Raw genomic sequence first — 13,313 nt, forward strand, 5'->3', positions numbered from 1 at the left:
GGGACAGAATCCGGCGCCCCGACCGGGACTAGAACCTGGTGTGCCGGCGCCGCAAGGCGGAGGATTAGCCTAGTGAGCTGCGGCGCCGGCCGTATTTTTTATTTTTGACAGTTTCTATCTCTCCTTCTCTGTGTCTGTCTGTCTCTCTCTTTAAAAGATTTGTTTGTTTGAAAAGCAGAGTTACAGAGAGAGAGAGAGAGAGAAAGAAAGAAAGAAAGATCTTGCATCTGCTGGTTCACTCCCCAAATAGCCACAATGGCCAGAGGTTGGCCAAGCTGAAGCCAGAAGCCAAGAACTCCATCCAGGTCTTCCACAAATGTGGCAGGGACTCAAGTATTTGAGGCATCATCTGCTACTTTCCCAGGCTCATTAGCAGGGAGCTGGATGGAAAGTGGAGCCGTCAGGACTTTAACTGGCACTCATATGAGATGCCTGTTATAGGCAGTGGCTTAGCCCACTGTGCCACAATGCTGGCCCCTACCTATCCTTATTTTAAAAACATAATGGACAGTGTTAAAAATAAATTAAATTTTAATATAGATTATTAGTAGCTGAATGATTTTGAACTATATCTGCTTTTTTCTTTAACAGTCCAGAAGAGAAGATTAGACAATTAGAGAAGAAAGTAAATGAGTTGGTAGAAGAAAGCTGTATAGCCAACAGTTGTGGAGACTTAAAATTGGTAAGTTCATAAAGTAGCACATTCAGGTTTTGAAGTGTGTGTAGATGTATGGATTTACTTTCATATGCATCTGTACTCACATCACACACATGTAGATGAATATTTTCATTTTGCCATTTACTGGCCTTAGGATTTGATTGAAGCTGTTGTTTTGAGAACTGAAAATCTTATCTCTGCTTCACAGCTCTGACCTCAAAACATGTGGCTGATTTTCTAGTTTTTGGCATTGATCTCTTCAGTAGGGAAAAGCAATTCTAATGTGCTGGTTGATTTAACTCTGCAGTATGGTAAACTGTTGAATTAGACTTCAGTGTGTTGCTGAGAGGTGAGCTATCAACTATGAAGCCAGACACAGTACTGAAGCCTCAATACCTTTAATATTTTTTCCTATGGAAACTGCAAAATCATAGTTGCTTTTTTGGGACTCCAGTTCTGCTTTTGAAAGTTAGTCTTTTAATTTGCTTTATTCATATTACTTTGTCATACCATATAAATATAATTTTTGTAACTGAGTTATCAGATTAATGAATACCATTAAGTATAAAGAGCTACTTTTTATTGCTTGCAGAACTGGTGTTTTTTTTTTTAATGTAGTTCTAAAAAAATACTATTAGGGAGAAATGGTAAAAATAAAAAGCTATCTTTATTGATGATAGCACTGGTGATTTTTTTTTAAACCTGGTTCTAAAAAAAGTCTCTTGTTGAATTTGTCTGTGGTTAGTCTCTCAGTGGAAATCATCGAAAGGTTCTTGCCATTCTAAGTGGAATATGAGCCAAGCTAAGCATCTGTTGTAATACTGGGCAGCAGTTATCTTTTGACTTATCTATATTTTGAACATCCCAGATGCCGAAAGAAATTCATCTAAATTCCTGTCTCATAAGATTGAATTAAAATACCCAGAGATTCAGGAGTTGGGAGGTAGGTAGAAATGGTCAGATGCAAAGAAGGTGATGGGTGGTGTGTGATAGAGAACCTTGGAGCATATGTTCTCTACATTTCACCCCTGATACTTTCCTCTTCTTTCCTAGAAAAATCACGCAGACATTTCTATGATGTTGAGCTTCGGTTTAAACAAATACTCAAGGTTCTTTTGTTTTTAAGGGAAGTTTTTGGTGAGAGTACAAAGGTATATCCTAAGGAATCAAAGAATGGAAAGTGAATTCAGCCATGCCTCATGTAGATATTTCCCAGATGCATGACAGTTGAAGAATGCGCAAAGGAATTCACAAAGTATATGTCTGGTTTCAGGCCTTAGAAAAGGCAAAAGATGCAGGAAGAAAAGAGAGAGTTCTAGTGAGACAACGAGAACAAGTTACAACTCCAGAAAATATCAATTTGGATTTAACTTACTCAGTAAGTATTGAAATACCTGATCAGTAAATTTTGGCTAGGATTGTGGATTCAGAGTCTTTTTTTCAGATCTTATTGGTCCTCTAGTGCTTGGTATTAATAATAATCCTAGTTCATGAGATACTCTTTGGTTTGTGCAAAAATCTCTTATTTATTCCATTATAGTTTTATAAATAACTTAGAAAGTACTTGAGAACTTAACATCTAATGGCTCTATTTTTGAGGATTGTTAGTATTTATATGCTGTTAAGGGGTATTTTAAAAGGATTCTGATGTAAACTTTTGAGTTATTTTCAAGGACTTCAAACAAGGCAAATAATATTTTATCAGATTAGTAGGGTAAAATGCTTCTAATTTCTAGCAAAATTTCTTTAATTCTGGAAAATTGTTTCCTTGATATTTATGCAGTTGTTTAATAGGAGGTATTCACTGGATAGTCTTTGTGTAGTAAACAAATGGGGAGTAAGGGCATTTAAAACTTTAAAATGTGAACTGTGACTATTGTTTTTAAATTCCATGAGATTTTTAGAATAGGAGATCATTTATGCTGATCACTTGGTTACCTCCAGGGACATAATTTACTATAACTTAATGACTAACTTAACATTTTATGTAGAGAGCCCTTAAATAAATTCTTCTCTTAAATACTTTAGGGTTTTAGATGATTTGACATAGCATTTAATTTATATTTACAAAGAAAATTTAGTCTACCATATGGCTCATTTGTTTTATCATCATTTATTCTTTGGAGTTCCTTCTGAGTTTAATGGATGGCAAATGCTGCTTAAATTAAATAGAATAAATAGAAAATTAAGGTGAAATGTAGAAGGTAGCTGTTCCTATCTTAATGTTCTGGTTCATTTGGAATGAAAGGTATTTCTTTGGTTTGTTTAATTTCCTAGTTGGTTATATGTATTGACATATGCAACTAACCTTGCTATAGGATTTTTTTTAAAGATTTATTTATTTATTTGAAAGTCGGTGTTACACAGAGAGAGAAGGAGAGGCAGAAAGAGCGAGGTCTTCCATCCACTAGTTCACTCCCCAACTGGCCGCAAAGGCCTGAGCTGTGCCAATCCAAAGCCAGGAGCCAGGAGCTTCTTCCGGGTCTCCCACACGGGTGCAGGGGCACAAAGACTTGGGCCATCTTCTACTGCTTTTCCAGGCCATAGCAGAGAGCTGGATGGAAAGAAGAACAGCCAGGACTAGTACCGGTGCCCACATGGGATGCCGGCACTGCAGGCAGTGGCTTTACCTGCTACGCCACAGCACCGGCCCCTTAATAGCATCTTAATCTCTAGAAAATTTATAGTTAAAGGTGCCTAAAATGGTTAGTATGTGTGTTTAGCAATATTTTTTTCCTCAGGTTCTTTTCAACTTGGCCAATCAATATTCAGCTAATGAAATGTATACTGAAGCACTAAACACATACCAAGTTATAGTGAAAAATAAGATGTTTAGCAATGCAGGTAAGTGTAATCCATTTTTCCAATAGATAAACTTCTTTTGTAGTGTTCATTTATATCTTCTAACTTCATGATGCATGCTTATAATGAAGTGACCTTTCCTCTAAGCAGAATTTTTTTGTGTGATGGTAGTGTCCTGCTTTATGGTATTATTTAAATCAAAATCCATATAAATACAAATGAACAAGTATACTTGATATGAGGCATATTGCCCAATAGTAAACAAAGAGTGCATTTGGTCATGCCAAGTAGAACGGGCTGTGGCAAACATTCTTTCCCTTAAATAAATTTTTCTCCAAGAAGCTATGAAAGTACCTTAGGAATTTTATGGAGGAAATGAAAAAAGAAGTTTATTGGGCCGGCGCCGCGGCTCACTAGGCTAATCCTCCGCCTAGCGGCGCCGGCACACCGGGTTCTAGTCCCGGTCGGGGCGCCGGATTCTGTCCCGGTTGCCCCTCTTCCAGGCCAGCCCTCTGCTGTGGCCAGGGAGTGCAGTGGAGGATGGCCCAGGTGCTTGGGCCCTGCACCCCATGGGAGACCAGGAAAAGCACCTGACTCCTGGCTCCTGCCATCGGATCAGCGCGGTGCGCCGGCCGCAGCGCGCCGGCCGCGGCGGCCATTGGAGGGTGAACCAACGGCAAAGGAAGACCTTTCTCTCTGTCTCTCTCTCTCACTGTCCACTCTGCCTGTCAAAAAAAAAAAATAAATAAAAATAAATTAAAAAAATTAAAAAAAAAAAATAAAGGTGGCCAGGGGATTCCTGCCTCTTTAGAAGAAAAAAAAAAAATAAAAAAAAAAATAAAAAAAAAAAGAAAAAAGAAGTTTATTTTGGTGTAAATTTTTTTTTGAAATTCATTCAAGTTTTTTCAAAATATTCATCTTTCATGGACTTTTTTTAAAAAAAGATTTACTTATTTATTTTGAAAGTCAAAGTTACATAGAGAGAGAAGGGGAGACAGAGAGAGAGAGAAGTCTTTCATCCACTGCTTTACTCCCAAATTGGCCATAATGGCCAGAGCTGCACCGATCCAAAGGCAGGAGCCAGGAGCTTCTTCCGGGTCTCCCATGTGGGTGCAGGGGCCCAAGGACTTGGGCCATCTTCCACTGCTTTCCCAGGCCATGGCAGAGAGCTGGATGGGAAGTGGAGCAGCCGGGTCTTGAACCGGCACCCATATGGGATGCCGGCACTGTAGGTGGTGGCTTTACCTGCTATGCTACAGTGCTGGCCCCTCATGGGCTTTTTGAAGACCTCTTATATGCATGGATTTCAACATTTTTTTGCTCTAAAACAAACTTTCTGGGTGTTTGGCCTAGCAATTAGTACATTCATGCCCCATATAGGAGAGCCTTAGTTTGGTTTCTGGCTCTGGCCCCTGATTCTAGCTTATTACCAGTGTGGACTTTGGGAGGCAGCAATGGTGACTCAAATAATTGGCTTTGGAAGACCTGGGTTAACTTCCCAGTTTAAAAAAAAAAAAAAAGAATTAGGGGAGGGTGTTTGGACCAGCCTGGTTATTAAGCCACAGTTTGGGATGCTGGCATCCTGTAGTGGAGTGCCTGGGTTTGGTCCTGGCTTCATTCTCAATCCCAGCTTCCTGCTAATATGTACTCTGGTAGGCAGCAGTTGATGGCTCCAGGACTTGGGTCTGTGCCACCTATGTGGGAGACCTGGATTGTATTCCTGGCTCCTGGCATTTGGGGAGTGAGCCAGAGGGTAGGAGTGCACTCAGAAAAGATTAGTGTTTAGAAACGTGAAAGCAGCGTAACTGTTGTGAAGTTAGAATTTTAGACAGTGTCTGAAATTTTGTAATCTGAGAAAAGCTTTAGAGAATATAAAATAAGGTTCTCTGAAATAGCATGGAAAATGTGAAAAAAATCATACACTCATGATTTTTTTTAATTAGGAAAATTGAAGGTGAATATGGGAAATATATATTTAAAGCAAAGAAATTATTCCAAGGCCATTAAATTCTACCGAATGGCATTAGATCAAATTCCAAGTGTCCATAAAGAAATGAGGTAAGTTTATACCATGATAACTGTAGAATTTTTTTTTTTTTCCAGAAATAGAATAACCCTTCTGATCCATTATCAGTGGGTGGAACATTTTGAAGTGTTTGTGCATAAGAAGTATTACCTTTTTGTTACATGTATAATGTTTCAATTTTTTTCTTTGTGACTCCCTGTCCACATTTGTATAATGACAAGTTGAAGGTTAAAGGCATACGTTGTGATCAGGTGAAATAAACTAAGCTGATTATTTGATACAGGTGTTAACCCTGTTGGCTGGTAGTAGTGTGATACAACTTTATGCCAACACAAAATCACAGTAATACTCCTAGGACATTATCAGACTACAGAAAGCAAGACTAGAAATTAAGACCTCCCTCTCCTGTTCTTGCTATAGCTTGATAATAAAAATGGTAAAAGGTAGGGATTACTTTAGAATCCTAGAAGAAAAGGAAGTGGAGATATTTTCTATTCCCACAATATTCAGGAGCAGAAACAATAAATTACCTAATGGAACCAAGGAACATTCCTTGGGTATTTATTTGTCACAATTTCCAGTTCCCCTGTGAAAACTAATTTATGTGTATATACTACCTTTCACTATCATTTGTTTTTTAAATTTCACATGATATCATCCTCATCAGCAAATGTTATCCAGCTTGTAGAATATAATACCTTTGAGGTGCGTTTAACCCAGGTAAGGCCAAGAACTTGAACATCCTAGAAAATGATAATAATATTAGATAGTGTATGTTAAGTGCTTAATAACCAATAATTGAGATAGTGGGTGTTATAGAAATTCGGTTGAGGGGATAATTATTCAGAGCAAAATGGTCCAGGAAAACATTATGATGGAGGGCTTAAGTTACATAAACGGGAAACAGAAAAGGGTTAACATCTGGTCACAGAGAACAGAGATGAGTCAGGAAAATAACTGGCAGTGATCTGATCAAAGAATTAAGAATAAACTAATTTAGTTCTAACAGAGAGGTTAGGTTAATGAGTCATTAGAATAGGTGAGATCACATTACTGGAATCAAAAAAGTACTGTTATAACACATTTTGACAGTGATGTAGTGAAATCAGAAATATCATATTTTGGAGATATAAAATGGTACAGCTTCTTTGGAAAACAGACAATTTCTTAAACATAAATTTACCACATGACCAGCAATTCATTGTTGGGTACATTCTCCGAAGCAATGAAAATGTATGTTGTCACAAAGACTAGTGCACAGATATTCATCACAGCATGATTCATAACAGTCAACAAATGAGAATAGCCAAATACACATCAAATAGGCCATGGAAAAATAAAATAAAGTACCTACCCATACAAGGGAATACTGTTTGGCAGTTTAAAAAATGAATGAAATAATGATGGATGGTACAATATTGGGGAACTTCAACAAGATTATGCTAAATGGATGAAGCCAGACATAAAATATCATATATGGTGTGAGTCCATTTATAAGCAATATCTAGAGAAAACACAGAGACAGAAAGTAAATTAATGATCACCCAGGCCTGAACGTAAGACTGGGGAAACATTTTTATTTTTTGAAGATTTATTTATTTATTTGAAAGAGTTACACACAGAGAGAGAAGGAGAGGCAGAGAGAGAGAGGTCTTCCATCTGCTTGTTCACTCCCCAGTTGGCCAATACAGGCGGAGCTGCACTGATCCGAACCCAGAAGCCAGGAACTTCTTCCAGGTCTCCCATGTGTGTGCAGGGGCCCAAGGACTTGGGCCATTTTCCACAGCTTTCCCAGGCCACAGCAGAGACCTGGATCGGAAGTGGAGCAACCAGGACTTGAACTGGTACCCGTATGGGATACCGGCACTGCAGGCAGCAGCTTTACCTGCTACACCATGGCGCTGGCCCCAAGACTGGGGAACCATTTAAGGAATACAGGTTTTCTTTTTAGGATCATGGAAATTACTTTGAAAATAAGTATGTGTATAGAACAGTATAAATATAGCACTAATCATTGAATCATATCCTTAAAACAGAAGTGGAAAAAAAGAAAAGGAAACTGAAATGGTTTGCATGCCATACCAAAGAGCTTAGACTTTTAAAGCTAACCCATGCTAATTTCTATTTAGGATTAAAATAATGCAGAACATTGGAGTTACATTTATTAAGACTGGTCAATATTCAGATGCCATTAATTCATTTGAGCATATAATGAGTATGGCGCCAAATCTGAAGGCTGGCTTCAACCTAATTCTTAGTTATTTTGCTATTGGAGATCAAGAAAAAATGAAGAAATCATTCCAAAAATTGATTGCTGTTCCATTGGAAATTGATGAAGATGATAAATATATTTCACCAAGTGTGAGTATGAAAAAAACAGCTATGTACCCATCTCCTAGTTACCTTTGCTTTTCTGTTTCCAGAAAGGAGAAAGTTGGAAAAGATGATTTCTTAGGTTTCTTTCAGACCTATAAAATGTTTTTTATCATTATGTGTTTTTTTGTTTTTTGAATTAGAGTGAGAATGGTACTCTGAAATGGGGCTAGAGATTCTGATTCAGACAGACTGCATGATTTTCGAAGAATCTTATAAAAAATAAAATTGCATGTCATTCATTAAGAATAACTTCTCTTTATTAATTAATTTATTTTAATTTTATTTGGAAGGCAGAGAGATAGAGAGCCTCCTTCACTAGTTTACTTCCCAAATGCCCATAATAGCCAAGGCTGGGCCATGCCAAAGCAGGGAGCTCAGAGCTCTGTGCAGGTCTCTCATATGGGTAAAAGGATCCAGGCACTTGAGGTGTTGCTAGCTGTTTCCCAGGGTGTGCATCAGTAGGAAGCTGCATCCGAAGTAGTGGAGCTGGGACTCTAGCCAGGCATTCTGTTATGGAAAGCACGTGTCCCAAGTGGAGACTTAACTGCTGTGACAAACACACACTCCAGGAGTAGCATTTTGACTGAAGTCCAACATCCTTTTTTTTTTTTTTTTTTTTTTTTTTGGACCTATTTGTTTGTTTATATTTTTTCTAATGGAAGGAGTATTTGGTCAATCTCCAGCTTGGGGAGGAGCCTTCATGTTTAACAGGAAAAGACAGAAAAAATATCACATAGAAAAATCAGTTTGTTTCATTACTTTAAAAAATAAAAGCCATAACCAAAATCTGAAGACAAATGCACACAGCTGGAAAATATTTTTAAATTCATTGTTGAGCAGAAGGAAGCAAACCATGAAATGATGTGTTCGGCGCCGCGGCTTGCTGGGCTAATCCTCCACCTTGCGGCGCCAGCACACCGGGTTCTAGTCCCGGTTGGGGCGCCAGATTCTGTCCCGGTTGCCCCTCTTCCAGTCCAGCTCTCTGCTGTGGCCCGGGAGTGCAGTGGAGGATGGCCCAAGTGCTTGGGCCCTGCACCCGCATGGGAGACCAGGAGGAAGCAACTGGCTCCTGGCTTTGGATTGGCGCGGCACGCCGGCCGCAGCAGCCACTGGGGGGGTGAACCAATGGAAAAAGGAAGACCTTTCTCTCTGTCTCTCTCACTGTCCACTCTGTCTGTCAAAAAAAAAGAAAGAAAGAAAGAAAGAAAGAAAGACAAACACCTTAAAAAAAAAGAATGAAATGATGTAATTCCTTTTTTTTTAAAGATTTATTTATTTATTTGGAAGGCAGAGATACAGAGAGATAGAGGGAGATCTTTTACTCACTGGTTCACTCCCCAAATGGACACAATGCCTGGTGCTGGGCCAAGTTGAAGCCAGGAGCCAGGAGCTTCTTCCAAGTCTCCTATGTAGGTGCCCAAGCACTCGGGCCATCTTCTACTGCTTTCCTAGGCCATAGCAGAGGGCTGGACTGGAAATGGAGCAGCCGGGACTCGAACCAGCACCAATATGAGGTGGCAGCACTGTAGGCGGAGGATTAAACTACTACTGTGCCACAGTGCTGGCCCCTGAAATGATGTAATTCCTTATTCTTACTCCTATAGTAGAACATAAGACAGCACCCAAAAGTCCTGCAAAGACCTGGGGAAATATCATCTGAAGTAAGGTGAAAAAAAATACAGATTTACACTTATACATGAACGTAAACTGGAAGAATCTAGATCAAAAATAGAAATAATTGTTTCTGGAAAATGGGATTGTTTATCTTCTTAATGCTTTTTAAATATTTTCTCAATTTTATTTATAAATTTTTAATATTCTGCTATATTAAGTTAAACATTTGAAATTGCCTGTAGTTAGAGATTAAATTGGTATAATATAAATTTTTTAAAGTTTGTTTTATTTGCAAGACAGAGTTACCTAGAAGGGGAGACAGAGAGAGAAAGAGAGATAGATCTTCCATCAGCTGTTTTACTCCCTACATGGCCACAGTGGCTGTTGTTGGGTCAGGCCAAATCCAGGAGCCAGGCACTTCTTCCTGGTCTCCCACTTGAGTGTAGGGCCCAACCACTTGGGCCATCTTCCACTGCTTTCCCAGGCAAATAAGCAGGGAGCTGGATTGAAAGTGGAGCAGCAGGGTCTCAAACTGGCACCCACATGGGAAGCCAGTGATGCAGGTGGTGGCTTAACCCCCTACGCCACACTGGTATCCCTGGAATGGTATAATGTTTTTAATTGCACAGATTTTCTAATAGATTATAAGGCTATTGCCGCCTATTGGTGAAGAATGTAGGCTCTGCAGCCAGGTGCCTGGCCCTGCCACGTAGTGCTCACTTTCCTTGTGCCTCACTTCTACTGTGTATTACATGGGACTGGTTGTAATTGCCTACCAAACAAGGTTGTGAGGGCTAAATGAGTTAATGCATCTGGAATGCTTAAAATGGGACCTGGAACATTGTAAGTGCTGAGTAAATACTATTATGCATTACTTTGCTATTTAGAAAAAAACAACAAATGGGAAAAAAATAGGTGTTTTTTTAAAAAAGATTTATTTGTTAATTGAAAGACAAGAGTGTCAGAGAAAGAGCGAGAGACAGAGAGAATGAGAGAGTTCTCCTGTCTACTGGTTCATTCCCAAATGGCCACAATGGCCAAAGCCAAGCCAGACCAAAGCCTGGGGCCAGGAACTCCATCCAGTTCTCCCACATGGATGGTAGGGGTCCAAACACGTGGACCATCTCCCACTGCCTTCCATGCTGCATTAATAGGAACCTGGATCCAAAAAAAAAAAAAAAAAAAAAAAAAGAAAGAAAAATAAGAAAGAAAAGAAATGGGATCAGAAGGACTGCAGCTGACCCTATGATGTGGGATGTAAGTGCCCCAAGCGGCAGCTCAGCCCCCTGTGGCACAGTCCTGGCCCCCATGGGTATTTTTAGTGAGGAGTAGAGATATGAATTATACTAAGCACTTGCTAGTCATTAAAGCATTTCTACTTGAGTTTAAAATTTATAATATCACATGTTTATACTAACAACGTCTGCGTACTTGTCCTGTTCTTTGGTTCTATTCTTTATTTTCTGACCCTTTTATCAGTATACTCAGAGTCTTTATTTCAATGGAGATGGTGACAGGTAATTGAAAACAAGAGAGAAAAAGTTCTATTTAACTAAGAAGAAGGAGTTTTTAATTTGCTTTTCATTTTGTGCATTTGGTTAGCAGGGAGGTTAATTAGAAATCCAAATTCTTGGTGTTTATTTCTGAATTATTCTCTTTTTCAATTTTATTTTCTCAGGATGATCCTCATACTAATTTAGTGATTGAAGCTATAAAAAATGATCATCTCAGGCAAATGGAACGTGAAAGGTACTGTTTGGGGTACTTGATAATTAACATTTAAAGTAGTTTTAATTTTTATAAAAGAGTTGATTGTACATTCTGATTGTTTCTTATAACTTGTTATATTTGTTGTATTTCTTGAATGGTGCTATCACTATTTCTATAGTTAATAGATTTCTCCTTCAGAGTAATCTGTCTTCTTGCTTATCCCAATTATTCTTACTCAGTTACTCCTACTATTTTTCTGTAACTCTCTTTCCCTCTGCATTTGTTGTAATTTGTAACTTTGTCTTACCTTTATTTTCTAAAATTATGTCTGTATTTTTGTCCTACCTCCTAATTAAATATTAACTCTGAGAAACAAAATTCTATGTATTTAGATTCTTCCTGTCTTTTTTATGATACTACAGCTGAATTCTGACACCAAATGTGTGGGGTTTTTTTACACACCAAAAAAACAGTTATTCCACTTCTCAAACACCAATTGACTTTCCAGCAATCCAATTCAATTTTGATGCTTACTGCCTTGTGTTAGTACAGACCCAGTAGGTTAAGGACTCCTTATGGGGTTAATCAGTCCCACAAAATTATAACTGTACATCTGATTGACCTGCTATAAATTGGGGGTTCCTTGCACTCCTTCCAGAACAGTACACTGACTCAAAAAATACTTTACTTATATTTATTAATTTTATTATAAAGGATACAACTCAGAAACAACCTTATGGCAGGGATGCCTAGGGTAAGATGTGTGGAATTTCCATTATATCTCTGGATGTGCCACCCTCCTAGTACCTGTGTGTTCATCAGCCTGGAAACTCACCATTCCACATTCTTAGCATTTTTGTAGAGTTTACATAGGTGGCATAACTGATTATGTCACTGGCTATTGGCCTTCAGCCCTTGTCTCTCCTTGGAGATTGGAGAGTAGGGCTGAAATGGTTGGTTCCTCTGGTAATCACCCCTATCTGGAGGTTTTCTAGGGCTGCCTCATTAGCACAGATGCACCTATCATCAAAAGGGGCTTGTTATGAATTATAAAAGACACTTCTATCACTTGGAGTTTATCACTTGTATAACCAAATATTTGAGGAGATCTGTGCCAGAGACTAGGTTGAAGACCAAATGTATTTCTTATTCTCTCATAATATCAAAGGTACCTAGCCCCTGCCAAGTATGGTTTGAAGGTTTTTATGTAATAGACATACGGGGAACCCTTAATCAGTATTTTTAAATTTGTGGTAAAATGCATTCACAGAATTTACCATCTATTAATCTGAACCGCCTATCTGAAGTACACAGTTCAGCAGTATTAAGTACATTCACATTGTTCTGTAACCAGTCTCCAGAACTCTGTTCCTCTTGCAAAACTGAAACACTGTACCCATCGAACAGTAACCACTCCTACTCCCAGCCTCTACAGCCACCATTCTGCTTTCTGTCTCTGTGATTTTGACTACTCTAGGTTCCCCATATAAATCTACTCATATAGTATTTTTCTTTTTGTGACTCATCATTCATCCATATTGTAGCATATGTTAGCATTTCTTTCCTTTTTGAAGTCTAAATGATATTCCATTGTATGCGTGGAGGACTATTAGTTTTCTGTTGCTCTAACAGAATACCTGGGGTTGGATACTGAATGCAGAAAAGAGATTTATATAGCTCACAGTTGTGGAGGCTGGAAGTCCAGCGCAAACAACGTGGTGCTGTATCGAGCAGAGACCCTCCTCTCTCCCACCTGTGCATCATGGTAGATGTGAGTCGTGGTGGGAGCACAAGTGAGAGGGAGGATCACATGCTGAGACAGGAATCTGGAGTGTGGGGATCTGTGAGGCTCACTCCTCTAATAGCAGTCCTTTTGTGAAAACTAGCCATTAATTCCTTCTGAGGTCAGAGCCCCCAGGTGACCTGACCACCTCCTTTTAGGCCGAAATCCTAAAGGTCCACCACCTCTCAACATTGCCACATTGGAGATGCAGCTTCTGATACATGAACCCTCAGGAGACAAACCACATCCAAACTATAGCAAGATCTTGTAATCTTTAAGAATTAGCGTAGATTCCCAAATTAATTTTATTAAAAATAAAACAGATTTACAGTTCTTGGAAGCTG

The 13,313-nt window shown here is 38.9% G+C and overlaps 1 protein-coding gene across 7 annotated transcripts in view; it reads left to right on the forward strand.

Annotated features, from left to right (window-relative positions):
- Positions 1 to 13,313, forward strand: part of IFT88 (intraflagellar transport 88) — a 125,209-nt gene that overhangs the window by 25,150 nt on the left and 86,746 nt on the right. For all 7 annotated transcript variants that reach the window (XM_070049126.1, XM_017343475.3, XM_008259933.4 and 4 more), the window contains 6 exons: positions 592 to 682; positions 1,932 to 2,036; positions 3,400 to 3,502; positions 5,404 to 5,518; positions 7,616 to 7,847; positions 11,155 to 11,225. In XM_070049126.1, the coding sequence (XP_069905227.1) occupies positions 592 to 682; positions 1,932 to 2,036; positions 3,400 to 3,502; positions 5,404 to 5,518; positions 7,616 to 7,847; positions 11,155 to 11,225 (717 nt within the window). The remainder of the gene's footprint in view (positions 1 to 591; positions 683 to 1,931; positions 2,037 to 3,399; positions 3,503 to 5,403; positions 5,519 to 7,615; positions 7,848 to 11,154; positions 11,226 to 13,313) is intronic.

The sequence above is a fragment of the Oryctolagus cuniculus genome, chromosome 9 (genome assembly GCF_964237555.1).
Source record: "Oryctolagus cuniculus chromosome 9, mOryCun1.1, whole genome shotgun sequence".
Classification (NCBI taxonomy): domain Eukaryota; kingdom Metazoa; phylum Chordata; class Mammalia; order Lagomorpha; family Leporidae; genus Oryctolagus; species Oryctolagus cuniculus.